This window comes from Tribolium castaneum, chromosome 3 (assembly GCF_031307605.1).
Source record: "Tribolium castaneum strain GA2 chromosome 3, icTriCast1.1, whole genome shotgun sequence".
Classification (NCBI taxonomy): domain Eukaryota; kingdom Metazoa; phylum Arthropoda; class Insecta; order Coleoptera; family Tenebrionidae; genus Tribolium; species Tribolium castaneum.
The window spans coordinates 16,993,079-17,009,261 of NC_087396.1; the positions used below are offsets into that span (position 1 = coordinate 16,993,079).

General features: G+C 35.7%; 1 protein-coding gene and 1 non-coding gene across 7 annotated transcripts in view; both read right to left on the reverse strand.

Moving 5' to 3' along the window:
• The window catches only part of side (sidestep), a 42,893-nt gene extending 33,270 nt beyond the window's left edge, over positions 1 to 9,623 (reverse strand). For 2 of the 6 annotated variants that reach the window (XM_064355500.1, XM_015982144.2), the window contains exon 1: positions 4,481 to 4,756. In XM_064355500.1, the coding sequence (XP_064211570.1) occupies positions 4,481 to 4,512 (32 nt within the window). In that variant the 5' untranslated portion in view covers positions 4,513 to 4,756. Of the gene's footprint in view, positions 1 to 4,480; positions 4,759 to 9,604 lie in introns of those variants that run through there. The other 4 variants (XM_008201549.3, XM_015982143.2, XM_064355499.1 and 1 more) reach the window with 3 other exon arrangements.
• TRNAK-CUU (transfer RNA lysine (anticodon CUU)) lies at positions 4,996 to 5,068 on the reverse strand. Its single transcript has one exon. It is a non-coding gene; the product is annotated as a tRNA-Lys (tRNA).
• Positions 9,624 to 16,183: the final 6,560 nt, after the last annotated feature.

Sequence of the window (16,183 nt, forward strand, 5' to 3'; positions counted from 1 at the left end):
TAATTATAGCAATTAGCGCTGGAATATTAATATCAATAAACGTGAATTTCGTCTGATAATAACCGCCATAATTAAAGCTTATAATCTCACGAGTCTCGCAGACTTCAAAGTATTGTCAACGCAACACGACTAAGACGATAAAGTCTCATTTTCACGACTAGCAGCACATATACGAATTATTTTACGATGCGATTGTTACGTCCTTTCAGTTTTTATGTCCTTTATAAAGCCGCATACGTCGACGTAATTAAAACATTATTTTACACAAGCATTCTACATAACTGACACTAAATAGTTGCAGAACTTCTGGAGCGTGAGCTTTACTGCTTGAACTTTTTCGAATTTTTTTGATTTAATTTGTTTCTTGTTGGAGTAAAACACTATTATAAATGTACGTAGCATCAGATAAGTTGGTTTTTGTTGGCATTGGGAACGTATGTTAAAACGTCATAAGTCATCAGCGAGAACAAAGCGCAAAACGTCTGCATTGTACCGTTTAAGCTCCGGAACAATGGCTTAGGAACATCGCGACTTATTGTATCGCACACATACGCCATAGAAACGTTTATTTTAATATCATAAACAGATTACGTCACGGCTTAATTATCTCACAAGAGCAAATAAGCCCCAGTTCCCCAGGGAAAAAGCTCTCTAAATGTTTCCTTCCTTCAGATTTGGAACACCACTCAAATTTGGTTGTTTTACTGACATTGTTTTTTTTTCAAGCAAATGAGGATCTTGAGCTTCCTTGGCCTTTCCATCGACCCCGCGCTGCACAGACACAACTTGTTGAAAACCCAGACAATACCACCTAAAAGCGTTAAATGTCTTTTGAGTCGAGATGCCTGAAATTCCCGAAGTGTCGAGGCGTGTCTATTTTTACAAAGCGCGATTTAAGCCTTTCTCATCAATGAAAGTGAGACCAGATGTGGCCAAAGTGGCTCTGGCACGAGCCGAATGGTCAGAGGATGTGCGAACAATGGCGCCAACGCGCAACAATAAGATTTATTTGCGAAACTCGGCATTCCTTTCCGAACTACGTGCCGCTGTGTTTCCATCCAAATTAGTTTGGCGGCTGCACGTTTGATTAATGCGGGACAAGATCTGCATCGCCAAAATGGGACGCTGATTTTATAACTTGGGGGATTAATCACGAATTTATGCCGTTTTGAATACGCCAAATTCGGTAAACGCAAGACAAAATATTATTTGAAATGTTTGTTTTCGCGCCAAAGTCTACAAACGCTAAATCCGAAATGCGAATCCGAAAGTCAACATTTGCACAGCGGAAAAAATTAATTATTATATGAAACCGAGTTAGGGAAAACAGGGCCGGATTAAGCAACACTTATAAATTGGAAAAAAGCTGGATTTTCATTTCCGCTGACATTTCTACACCCGGCAGCAGATTTATTTTTAATATTTCTCGAAATATGACGTTAGTTATTAGCAGTGTTTACTATTACTAAAATACCCGTAACTCGAACAAACTACCAAAACCTTAAAATTAAAATTATTCGGTTTAATTTTAAAAATCATAAAAATAAAAACAATGTGTGTATCCGTTACCTATTTGTGTGGTAAAGGTCAACCTGTATAAGTAACACTTGTTTATTTTTAATTTTCTGTAACAGCAAACCCGATGTAGTTTTCACTTCAATCTCCAAAAAAATAGCAGTTTTTTAATAAATGCAATACCAAACAGCAAAGAGCAACCCGTTTTCAATTAAACTAATTTAATAAAATATATATTATTACAAATTAATTTAGGAAACGCTGGTTCGGTGAAATGAATTCATTTATTTTAGCCCCGTTTACTACCTGACACTTTGTAAAACATAATAATAAAATTAATTTTAAATAATGTTATTTTAGCTTGTTTTTAGTTTCGAGTAATTAAAAATTTACATTTTAATTCATAAACTGCGAATTCTATCTAGCTTTAACAAACAAGGCCCTAAAATATTTATGTGCAATTCTATTAAATTGAAACGTATATTTCGAATATTTCTTGTCAGCGTGAATCATAAAGCCGTCCGAAAATAGTCGTACCTTTGTGATTGAGAATCCACAAATTACGCCGGTTGCTATGAATGTTTGCCATAGCTCACAAATGTGTATCCGGTGTGTGCGTATTGAAGCCATATGAAAAGCCCGACAAACTGAAAAAGCGGGTCAGGGCTCTAAAATTTATGAATTAGTGTGATTTTTTTCAGCTTGATCAACGAGAGATTAGTGCACCGTGCCGGGAATCATTTTCGGTACAACAATTTCGACAACAAAGAGATATAATATTATTTCAAGCAAAGGCTTGTTCAAAAGGGAATCTAATACAAGCACTCAAAGCGTACTAGTATTATTTGTGGAATTTGCAATTAGTCGGGGTCAAAGGGTTACTAAATGAATTATTAACATCTCCTTGCGATCAGTTGTAATTATTTGAATAAACATGCGCAACTATTCCAATTAATAAAAGTTAGATATGAGCGCTCTGCAAGGATTATAAATTTCATCCTCCTCGTTTTGCCACGCGGTACCTACAGGTCCGAAATCTTCTTGCTGTGTTATCACATCATTAAAACAAAATTACTCCTGTTAAAACCAACTTTAATTTATTACCGTGAAAGCTCCATTAAGTCGCAGCTACCGTTTTTACACTGTCATTTCCTTCAAAAAAACACACCGGAGTGGAAGGCTCTTTTTAATTATTTTATTATGAAACGAGTAAAGAGAATTTAATATATAGCCAGGTACTTGTATATGTACCTATATTAATAACAAAGCTTTGAAAATTCAAAATTACAAACGCAGACATTAATTGAAGGGCGCTAATTGTTCAAAGCACAGAGGAAAACTACTTTTTTGAGGTAGCACATGTTGGAATCAAATTTCACATGGCAATGTCCCCAAAACGCTGACAAAAACATTGTAGTAAGTACAGTCTGTTTCGAATTGCCGCGCAATCAATTGTTGCTATTTAAAAAAATATTTTTATTATCTCTTGGGGCCCACAACACTTTGAGTTTGGAATTAGTTATTTTAAATGGGTGTATACAAAGCGAGCCACGTCTATTTTTACACCACCTAACAGATTTTCACAATGCGATAGGAAAATTCTTAAAAAAATAAACTTTTCCAACTTCTAGTAACTCTAGCTCGGCAATTTAGAATTCATAAATAATCCATTAAAGAGTTACGTTTACTCTCAATAAATATTTAAACCTTTAATTTGACTAGGTTTCTAAACATTTCCGTCGAGTTTAAACAATTTTAATATCCTACAAACCTTCATCGTAATTGATTCGATCGAACGACTTAAATCACGTAGAGGTGAAGCTTTATATTGCCAATTTCCTTGATGTTTGGCCAATTATAAGTTTAGATTATTTATAGCTAGTGTGACAGTTCTTAAAAATAAAAACATTTTGTTTTTTGTTATTTTCGAAGCTAGAGCTTTGTCCAGGTGTGTATTGCCAAAAAAGCCAAAGTTAGAAAAGCGTAATTAATTGAGTTTAACAATCCAAATCCAGATTAAAATAGCAGGGCTTAGTGCGTTGTAATCTCTTTACATACAGGTGTTTTGCGTGTTAGTTTCATTGTTATATAATTTTTTATAAAGGGAGATATTTCACAAAGGCCGTGGCTATTTAATGAAGGAAATAATACAACTTTGCGTATTAATGGATCAAAGCTTTCGCTCAAATTCTGTTCCACTGGGGGCCTTTTTCATACAAAAAATTGTTTGAATCAAGGGAGAGCAGAGAAGGGAATTTCAAAACGGACATTTTAAAAATGTTGTCTGTTTACTTGCCTACCTACTGATGATGATGTATTTTGTAATATACTACTTTCCATTGATTTCGCTAATGACACAAGCATTAAAGTTAAAATCGTTTTAATTAGTATGAAAAACACATTGCGATAAGAAACGCATTCTAATAACCACTTATCGTAATGTATTAATTAATTCCAAGTGAGTTAATTACTCTTTTCTGTCATGCGCTTAAAGCTAGTTTAAGATCTAGTTGACAAACACATACCAGAGTTTTTTCTCGCAATTATTGTTCATACCTATAGATAGATTTATAATAAGGTCATCAGTATTAAAAATGCCATTTCCACGTGAAACAGAGATGTCATAAAAATAATTTGCTGTAGGTTATTTTGAGCCCCGATTATTGCTTTAATTTCAGCGCAATAAATTGGTTTTTGGTTTAGAATCAGTAGTTTGTGGCGAATTAAGCATATGCACCTTGAATCAGCGAAATAAGCAAAACTGCCGTGGGCCTGGACCGCGCACATCCCCAATAATAATTCAGCGGCAAAGAACCAACTCGGAGCACATTGCCAGTAAATTGCAACTATCTGGACGTTACAATGTTGCGGATAATTAGTTCGCTGCTGTTGCACTTAACTACCCCCATTACCAGCAAATGGTAATAAATCCCGCGAATCAAAGTAGTTAATATCGCACACTTACGGTTCCTCTGGAACTCCGGAGTATCCAAGCATGCAACACTGGCTGCAAACCAGAAAACTATCGCGATTTTGGGCACGATTTCCCTCGGCATTGCACCGGCCTTAGATACATCCGATCGACGCTAGCCCATGCTCGGGCAGGAATCCGATTTTGTCCGCACTCGAAATACTCTGAAGCGATGTCGGTGACATTCTCCGCGACACATGTGACTTAAACTAGCTCGCGACGATCTAAAACTAAACTTTAACCCTACTTACGCGGTTAGCTCTTTACAGAATCCACTCCTACTCTCGGGAATTGACTTTTTGCGGAGTATTTATAGCGCGGATCTTCCCAGTATTTATTCTATTTGGAGGCAGGATTTACGGCCTGGTACTTGGTGTTTGTTTTAAGTAACCTTAACGGATGCATTTTAATATGATTTTGTAAACAGTTGAACGCATATGTCAGTAATGAAGACGCATACGGAAGCCGAGACAAGTTTATTAGCATGAGAGGAGGAAAAAAAAAGGATGCGCCCAACGTGGGGCTCGAACCCACGACCCTGAGATTAAGAGTCTCATGCTCTACCGACTGAGCTAGCCGGGCTTGACCAAAGGGGTAGCAGATCAGTGAATTGGCCTCCATAGCTCCATTTTCAAAAATAGGAGTGCCATAATGAGTTTCGTCCCCCAATTTAATTCTCCTTGTCTTCCACAATTCCTCTTCCATAGTTGAAGAAAGTAATTATTGAGTTATTAGCTATTTTTTCATATTATACCAAATATTCGACTTTAGAAAGTCGATTTTATAGACTATAGTGAATTTGTGAATTAAATCAAATTTGAGGCCATTTATGGAACAATTATTTTGATTCACCCTTAAGATTTTTTTTTAGTTTTTGGGGCGATCACGACAATTACGATACTAAACAAGTTAATAAAAAAATATTTATACCAGTATTTTTACTGTTCAGAATTTCTGCAGGCTTTTGACTAGATTTGCGATGATCATGATCAGATCTGTCATCACGATGGATGCTATAAATCACGCACGTAGCAAGAAATGTATCAAATATTTGGCTGAAAATCAGCATAATATATTTATTTTAAAGCAGTCAGCTGTTATCGTCTATTTCAATCGTTACTATTTCCGAGCGCGTAGTTTTCTCTCGAGTATTCTAATAATACTCTCACAACAAACTAACCTCGTTCTCCTTTCAGTCCACCAAAACCCTCTTTGGTAATTTTTTTCTCTTTCAGATGAAATTTCCCCCGCTTCATAAATAATAGTGTTTTGCGATGTTTCTTCTGAGACGTTTGCAGCAACTCGAAACACTTTTTTTCGGAAAAAAACGTGTTTACAAAGGATAACAAACGACTTCCGAGGACATACAACTTCCGTGACCGGCCTCATATCTCTTCCATACCATCAATGGCAGCTTATCTTCGTGTAAATTAGACACAAGCGATGGATTCGTAAACGCTCGCTCCGCATTTTCTCCGAATTTTCCCGATAATTATATGATAAGGTCACACGAGGTCCCGGATTATTCCGGAGAGCGTTTACGCTTTATTAAAAAAGAAGCGGCCATGTTGGAAATTTACGATTTCCCTTACACGTAAATCCCGAAGTTGGTGGCTTGGAACGCAGGAGGTTTTAACAGATAGATCATTTGTCATTGATATCTATACTCCGCGATTCTGACGAGAAATATGGCACTGGATCGAGCCGAAAATAAAACACAATTAAAAAAACGCCTTTTTGAGTTAATGTAACAAGGGGAGCAAGAAAAATTTGACATTTGGCACACGCACTACGTTCACGTAGCTTGCCAAGTAATATTCGAAAAATATTTAAGTAAATCTCAAGTTCATTGAATTTATGACACCTTCACCTCCCTTTCTCGGTGCGATTTATCTAATGTGCAAGATTAGAAGTTAGAATAGTCACTGCAAAGGAATTTATGGAATCCTGCAAGATGCAAAAATCGTTGCCAAAAATTGCTTTTTGCAGTGTTTATCACTGAAACGAAACGTAAACAAATCTTACTTAAATCTTTCACAACTGTTTATATCATTCCGGCAAATATCGTTTTATCGCCGTGTAACAGCCTCGTAACATAATTTTTTGGTTTTAACTAGCTAACATAATATCTAAATAAAAATCCCACTATCTTCATTCGTGCATCTTGAAGTTAACTCTAATTGTAGTCAATTATGTTAACGTTGAGCACCTCACACGGGTTGGATATTTATGTGTCATGATGCAAATTTATTCTTTATTGCCCAAGTATTACTGTCATTAGGACACGTAAGGCTATTTTTGTGTTTTACTCAAGTACTAGCCTGGAGACACGCAGGGCGATTTTCCTGAGAATGCATTTGAACGGCTTACTTCTGCGATTTCGGTTCTTTTAGCGGTCGTAAAATCCACTAAAAAGGGATTTTAAGTAAGGTCCAGTTTCGGAGAGACCGCTCAATTTATAACGTGGACGTAGATTGTGGTGTCATATTAGCTACGGTAAATGAAATTCATATGAAGTACGAATACGCAGAATCCTCCTGCGGAGTGTATAGCGAAATGTAGGTAGGTATATATGCGATTTAACAAATTTACATATGTAGAATACCTCGGATGATAAAATAGGGATCCCAGAATGCAGTAGTCCGTAAATTCACAAAACATTTGACATATGTTTGGCGTTAATTCGCCGGCTCCCAACAACCGTATTTGGTTACATTAGTGTTAAGCTGGAATACTACGGGTTAACGCTACGATATGTGAGAACCTAATTAAGAGTTACAACCGTACAAAACGTATACCACACAACGAATTCTCTAAAAGGCTTTTTAACGGTACAAATGGACGGTATTTTTATATTCACGACAAGCATTGCTTAAACTACCGCTGGGGCGGATTCGAACAAAGCTACACAAATTTCATAGCGAAAGGATTTAAACCGAGCTCCAAATTAACATTTAATAAAAATATTAGACACACAATTTTCAGAGCTTCGTTTGAATAAAACAGTGGGTTTTATCAAATTAATTAATTCCCCTACTAGTCTGTTCTCTGGACAAATCTCCAAAATTCTGAGAATTATTAGTCCTATTGTTCCGAAATATACTGCGGTTTAGATAAAAAATGTTTAACTTTAACTACCATTTTTTGCAGGAAATCAGAATGTAAATTTACCGGCAAAAACAAGCACGTGCTAATTCACGTTTGTTTAATTGTTTACAAATGTGCCTAATGTAAATTTTCCCCCTTTAATGTGTTTTGGTAATAGTTCACTAACTCTTCGTATGTTTCTTTGCCGTTATTTATCCGTAATTAAGCACCAAGCAATTGCGTCTATAATTTCCGATCTGATTTATTTGAATGTGCTGAAAATAAACAGCAATAAAGTTTTTTGCAAGTATCTAGTTTGATTAAAATGGAAGCAAAAACTGCTGCTAAACCTCAATAAATCGTATTGAAGCTTTTACAGTCCTTAAAAGCGCTTGAAACAAATTAGGCACAGATGGATAAGAAGTTTTTAATGTTCTTATTACTCTGGCTGATAAATTATCCCAGCCACCAACGTGGAACTGTCATAAAAGCTTGTTTTATTCGATTTTTGTGGGATAATATGTTGGTCGTTTTGAGAAGGATGTTCCGGCATAAAATTCGGGTAGATGCTGACAAGGACTTGTAGAAATTATCGTAGGGTTTCTAAATTCGATCCCATGCAAGTCATAAATTAAGCCGGCCTGAGCTAAACACATATTATTACGTACGCAGAAAATTTCCTCTCGTGGGTGGGTAGAGCATGACAAACGGCTGATTGCACTAGATAATAAAGCTACCTAAAATTATACCCTTTATTCTTCGCAGATCCCCATAATTCGATAAATCAAGCAAAAATCTAAGCCCACAAAAAGAACAAATCCAGTTCCCACAGCCTGAGCTGGCAAATATTAATCCGTCGAAAATTTTATTTAATTTTTCTTGTGTTCGCTAATTGGGTTTTCTCATTTTCGAGAAAATGTCGACAACTTTTATACTATTTCCTCGAAACTCAGTCAAGTTAATTAACTTCGTTTAAAGTTGGTGTAAAAACGAGAAGTTCTTTAATACGATCCAAAAGTATACTAACTAAATTAAAAACACATTCTCAAACATAGGGATTATGTCTGGTTTCTATTAACAGGTGGTCCGAAATTGTCGCTCGATAATTAATCACAGGAAGGGATGCAAACCAAGCGGAGAAACCTCGCAATTGAATCGCAACTTTTCAAATTTGTTTTGGTGGAAATAAGTCAGAATCCGTCTCGATTCATTACAAAATAATTGGAGTGCCAGAGCTTTTTGTTAGCTTTGATGGCACGCAGCGATATAACACGAATTTGCAAGACTTCATGACTGGAGCACCGATACCGAAACAATGGCGCATTCTTCCCGAAGCTTTTGTACAGAAAATTTATACCCAATATCAATTAATAAGGATCTCGTCATTAATTAGCTGTCGTTCGACAAACCCCTTTCGATTTTTTACCAGAAACGGCGCGGAATCTTCATCAATTAGGAGCGATGTAAATACGAGGATGCCGATGATTGAAGAGCGCAGGAAGTGCTCATGAGGAAGCAAAGGCTGACGGCGATATTTCAGGCAGTTTCCGGTCAGGGAGAAGTCACTCGTCCATCACATTTCTTGATTTATCTGCCACGGATTAGCCTTGCCAAATTGCACGAGCTTTTATCGATCTCGTGGCCACATTTTAATTATTGCTGAATTATTGCGTCCACGTCCGCAGAGAAATGTGCGAGAAATAAATAGTTTATTTGTCTTTATGTGATTCTCGGGAGCCATTCAGATGCTTACAGCGTCTTAAAAAGAAACGAAATAGCCTGACATTTGGTGACAAAATCGTGACAAGCAGCTTATTCGAATAGGGTGGGATAACATACGCCACACTCTAATAATGTTTTGACTGTCGCTTTTTTCCACCGAGATGCCGTTTCTACCATTGTTATTGCATAGGGGAGCTATTAAAGACATTCTAAAATCTATTCGTTTTTTTATATGTGTTCGAAATTGGTTGCAATATCTGACTGAAAAACAACTCCAAGTTTCGAAACTTTTTATATGACCCCACTTACCGGAAATTCCGGAACTTCACAAATATTCAAAAGTTTTTGTATATGGGTGGTAGAGCGAATCACTTTATTGGCCTGGCACCTGATGGATTTTAGAATTCTAGAGCTGGGGTCACACCACTCACTCATGTGACGACGTATTATGATAATTACTCATCAGACACTTCTCCGTATTTCATAATTAGAGCTGATACAACATGTGAACGCGATGAGCCATTCTTTGGCGCCATGTTCTTTTAATCATTTTCTTCTATATCAAATTACAATCATTGTGAGGCCGCTGAACTTGAAACAAAAGTTGACATCTCGAGTTCCCGATCTGATAGCGAGTGCTTGCTATCAATTATGTCCTTTTAATACGGCACCATTAGCCATTTAATCACGTTACCTAATCGCATTATCCTCAAGAAACGGGCAAGGAGAGTGTGGATATTCCGGTGCATTAGTATATTGCTTTCTGTTGTTTCTAATAACAGGGCTTTTATTGTCGGATGCTTTATTTTTTCGGGTTTGTGTGCTCTGTGCATGAACTCGGAATGTTTTTAGCGTTCCTTTCAGATGCAAATACACAATGTTAGAGTTAAAGGTGAAAAGAATACATAATTAAATTTCCCTCCTGGCTTTATTATTGAATGAAAAGGGTGACGCAGGATGATGAGACACTTGCGGCTTGGTACCATTGAGAGCTTCTCAATCGCTGGCTCTCATTACTCTTCATTAATGATGGTGCTGATTGCATACATATACAGTATGCAACAAGCAAACTCATGCATACATGAATATCCTATTAACAAGCGATGGTCGGCCGCTATACTTTCCCAACTTAGCTTTATAACTTTAGAGCTCCTACCACGACTACTACAAAAGGACTACCATCAACCTTATTATAGCTACGAGTTTTCAATTAAAACAGTACATTGTTTAAACACGAAGCTATAATATATCCAGACAATTAATACTCTTGTATAACTACTCTAACTTACGGGATGAAAAAATTGGCAAACTTTGCTGCAGTTGCACTTTGACCATATTTTTATGAAACACTAACCGAATTTCAAATCGTTCAAAACTGAAATATTTAGACAAAACTTTAGTGTAGATATTAAAAATCGCAAATAGCTGATCAGTAGCATCCACAAATAAAAAAGAAACAAAAAGGACTTCATACTTATAAAATTATAATTTCCTCCTTCGATATGATGAACGTCTAATAAATTTTATAAATTATTAAAATGTTCATTAGCAGTCTTTAATGCAAGCAAATTGCATTCTTGCCTTGCTTGGTCCTCCTCGAAAAAATATAATTACAAACTTTTTACTTGCTCCTCAAAGACAGTTAATTATTTTCCCCGATAACTATATTCAATATAATCAAAAGTTTGAACTAATGAGTTTCCTTGCGAGTTTGATGATCACGGGAGATTCAGCGTTAAGAATTTAAACTTTTTACGACCTATCCTAGATATTTATAGATAGTCTTAAGTGGTATTACGAATTTTACGAGTGCCGTTTGAAAAAGCAAAAGAAGACATAACTTTGTAGTTAAATCAGTCCAATATATGAAATTTTATTGCAAGCTTTCACCGCTAATACCCCTCTATTCGTCAGTCAGTGTTTAATCAGAAATTTATTTTTGATTAAATGTGAAAACATTTTATAGCTTCGTTAAATAAACATAAAATTCATTTATGTTTCTATTCTGTTCTGACCCAATAATTATTTTTGTTCTAATAATAATAGAATGGAAAGTACAATAGCAAACGTCAATTTCGACCTCTTTCATGTTGAAATGGCAGAGTAAGGCACAGGATATTGGTTGGTAAACCGTCAATACAGCGTCTACTATTAGAACAAAGAACTTGTGTTGTGTATATTTTATTTTTGTTTAAAATGGCAGAAAAGCAGGATTAAAGAGGAGCTTGCTCGTCGATAAATGGCCAAATGCATGTTAAACGTATTCCCAAAATTGAACACGCGTCTATCTAATTTAAGCCTTCGGAAGCTTAATTGGGGTGTTTCGGTGTTCCATAAATACGCCGCTTGAAACTAACATTAGCCAAGCATTAACACCGTTAAAAATTCTTGATGAAAAAGAAATTTCCCTAGCAAACTGTGTACAAGCCGCAACAAAGGACCTTCATAATCACACATCCATATATTAAAAAGAAAATTACGAAATATCCCCGTATAAAACACCGAGCCGGACTTAAAGTGGCTAAATTACAAACGAAAAGCCTGGTTTTAGAATTTATGTGCTAATGTGAATTTCACAGCGTTCTTTCCGTCCTTCTTTCGCAATTAATCGCAGTGCAAGAATACGTGAGGTCAGACCATTGTTTGCTCGAGACATAAATAAATTAGGATATAAATGTGGTGGATTAGGATCGGACATGTCTATGACGGGTTACTAATCGCACTTTTGGACCTATTTAAATGAAAATAGTTGCCCTCCGGCCTCAATTAGTGGAGCACCTTCTTGAAATAACTTATCTAGCTAGACAAACCAACGTCGTAATTACTGAATAGTTTTGTCGAGCGCTTGGATAAGTTCGGGGGTCTTTGCTCCAAAGGAGGATTACAGGGATAGCTGCAGGGTTACCAACCCGAATGGACGCACAATCGCATTATTCTATCCACAGTGCGAGGAATTTACTGATAGTGGAACCTTTCATTAAATGATAGTAGTTTTATTAGGTAGACGTAATAGGGTTGATAAGGATTCTGGTCGTTATTGGGCCAATTAAATATTTTACAGCATTAGAAAAAAAAACAGTTTTAAGCTAAGCTTGTTCTGACCTTTCTAATTCAACGATCCCAATCAAATTGGACAACATTGTCATAGTACACTGTTCTAATCGGGTTAGTAATTACACAAATTGTTATTGATCCCAGCTCACGTACGTCCGAAATTTGCTAACTAATCCACTTAAACAATTTCCCTTATCCTCGGTAAAAACAGCAAAATATTTGCTGAATAAAATGAATCCCCCCTGAGTTCAAGGTGAAGTTCTAAATTTGAATTTTATGTTTCCTGACTGGCGGTGTAAGCGTAATTACGCTGAAGAAACAGAAATGTCGTTTCAATCAGGGAATAAATCGGCAATAAATTAGAAAAAGATTTTTTCTTGTAATATATTGTATAGTCCTGACTAGTTCGAGAATGCGTTGCCTCCTGCATAATTTATCAAGTCGCACAGGAAGGATCGTTTTTTCTTGGATATATTTTATAAGAAGTTTAGTTGCTACCCAAGTTGTCGCTTCTAAGAATTTGGGAAAGAGGGATGGACGTTGGATCTGATTTGCAAGCGAAAGAAATATACTGAAACGACAAAGTTCACACTAATGGGATTTCGGACTAGTTTTCAGCACTTGTTTGTGTTTTTGTTTGAGCTAAATTGTGAGATACGATTTATTCGCATTTTGTTGCTCCTGGGTACAGTCACACACAAAGTTAATGGCCGGAATTAATTGGGCATTCACGAAAACAAGACTTTTAAGGTTACTAAATGGGAAAAATGCAAAAATAATTAACCCCTAAAATACTTTTTAGGGTGTTTTTTACAATCGACGGATAACTTTATCCTGGGGATAAATTTTGAAAAATACATTGTTGTAACAATTGTAACCATAGTAATTATACTAGAAATAACTTATCCGGGAATTATATGACGCTTGTAAAATCCACCTTTAAATAAGTATAGGTGCGTAATTCTTTTTTTTATTTATTAATGGTGTACGATGCTTTAATTCAAAACGAAAGAAATTTTTGTTAAAAGATATGGTATCATTTACAACAATAAAGCAATTAAGATTTTTCGAGTGTTCCCACTTATACCGATTTTTTTATGTAGTGTTGCCATCTGTAGTTTGTATCTAAGTTTAGCTTAAAATGTTGCAGATTTTTGTGTTCAGCTGATGGTAACTTTGTAGCAGGAATCTTGTTTCAGTTTCAGTAAAATAATCAAAGGTTCTGGGAGATGGCAGCAGATGTAACTTTTCAGTGACTGTAGTTTCAGTCGTGATAATATTCCTGAAAGCTCTGCTAGGTGGCGCTGCGTGCGAAAGCTCGGAGCTTTCAATTCATTTCCGGGTAGATGGCTCGCTTATCCAGAGCTCAAATTCTCCGACCACATTATTATTGTTGAGGAATTTCATTGTCTCCGTTATGAATTTAGCAGCAATGATCGGTGTTTAGATTAAATTCATTAATTAGTAGTTAATCACGGATTGCACAATCTCTGTTTATACTTGGCAAACTATTATCGCATTATAGATAAACTAGTGAATGTTTCCACGTTAATTTATTTAAATTGGCGTAGTAATCATTGGCCCGGTTTGTTTTCCCAAAGCAACTTCCTAAAGTTTCAGTGCTCAACCGCAATCTTGAGATTTTAAGCAAACATCCATTTATGCTAAAATTATAAAACTTAGATTAATCCGGTGCAAAAGGGTGAGAATATTTGTCTGGCTCGTATAGAAATGGATGAAGTTTATCTAAAGTCAATATTTACCGTTGACTTTGAAAGTTTCGCGATCACATTTAATATAGCGAGTTTAATTGAAAAATCGATGAGGTAGAGGCGATTTTTTCGCGGATTAGAGCTCGCCGCCTGTTCGCAATTAGCATGAATTATTAGACGAGATTAACATTGGAAATTCAGCGATCGTAGACGGGGTGTTGCCCGCAGACTCCTTTGCCGCCGTATTGAGAGAAACCTCTAAACTAATTCATGTTGATATAGGTGTAACTCTATACCTTTACTCCACTATAATTGGGGTCTGTGTGGTTCGGGAGTTCATCTCGTTACATGGGAGCTCTAATTAACAAGGGGAGCTAATGAAATAAGCCCTGATTGCGACACCGATCAAACTGTATATATTATAAAATAAGCCCACATTCCAATGTATGCCACAAGACTGGCAATATGTGCGTTGGTACTTGCTTCATATGTCATTGATCGTTCCATTTACTTAATGAATATGCTGTGTACGGTTGTGGTGCGTAATTGCTAAATCGTTAGGGTTCATTCCAATCTTGCCAAGCTAATATTACATACATACACATCGAATTTTAGCCGCGCTCTAATTTACAAACACGACAAATAACTCGAACGCAAAAAAGGAAAAAGCCAGACTAATGGATCCTAGTGATGACTGTTCGAAAGCTGTTTGATGTTGCACGTACCCATTAAGCTATAGTTAATATTTAACAGATAATTAAACATTAAAGAGACAAATTTGAAACTGGATGTGGAACAGCTGGGAGTAAGAAATGTGCACTAGAATAATAACAACACAAAACTCGTTTTATTTCAAATTTCATTACAACGTACAAGCTCGATAAAACAGGGGGTTGCATGACATAAACACATTTTTATGTTATGGTTTTACGTTTACCATTAATTATTTAATAAACATTGTACATTTATAATTAAGTCAATTGTGTACTCATATGCTATTTTAAACAGAAAATGTTTCATGCACAGTTTGAACAGCAAAACGGTGCTACAAACAACAGAACATTTTTAAATAGCAGGTAAAGATAGTTGAAGCAAAAAGTCTTTTCTTATCCTGCGCTTACTCTAACTTAGTAGAACTGGACATTGCATCTCTATTTCCAGTAGGTGTTAAATAAAAACTGATATACAGGATGTAAGCGAAATTTTAACCAGTGGTAGAACTCATCAAGACAAACACTTTTTCTATGTACAATTTTTTCAAAATTGCATTTTTTAAAATCATTTCTTCATTTTTTTTAAGAAATGCTCCAACAAAGAAAAGTAATAATAAATAATAGTCGCAACCAACGACAACTGATTCATACGGTAATCTTGTCAACTAGGTAACTTTGCTTCCAGTGGCGTGTAAGAAAATTATGTAAGAGTACTTATTTCATTTACAGCCTACAAAGTGTTTTCATTTTTTAGTATTGAATATTTTTGCTGATTCTTTTGTTTTTAGAGAATTAACATCTTTGGCATTATTTCTCGACACAAAACAATCTTGCAATTTTTATACACCGTGGTCCCGAGGTAATCTGCAAAATAATTTTCAGTAATACCTTGGTGTTTATGTACACAAAAAAATCTATTAAGTCTTTTCGTTTTCGATATAAAAATCATTGAAAATTTGATCAAATTTTGCTGTGCTCTAATATGATTTACAAATGGTTGCTTAGATAGTGTCATTCTTAAAAGCACTAACAATAATTAATTTCTGACTATTACTGTGATCAGCAGCGTCGAATGTGTGTGGATAGGGGTTAATTTATCTTCATTATTTTTGACCTAACAAAGAAAGGTTTTTCGGATTTGTTGGATCTTTCTATTAGTCCAGAATTTTTTTAGCAGGTTATATCGGGACCATACTGTATACTGTACGACTTTTAAAAAGTGTTTATAATATATTCCCTATCAAAACCACGTAGGCGAAATAATTTAAAATATACAAAATTTTTAATAAATATTTGTGACTAATGGTGTTTGTCTGCATTTTCATTATTCCAAATTCGCAATTAGACAGTTTTAATTCAAACAAAAAATTGCAAGAATAATAGAAGTGCTAAGTGAATCGTTGAAAGGA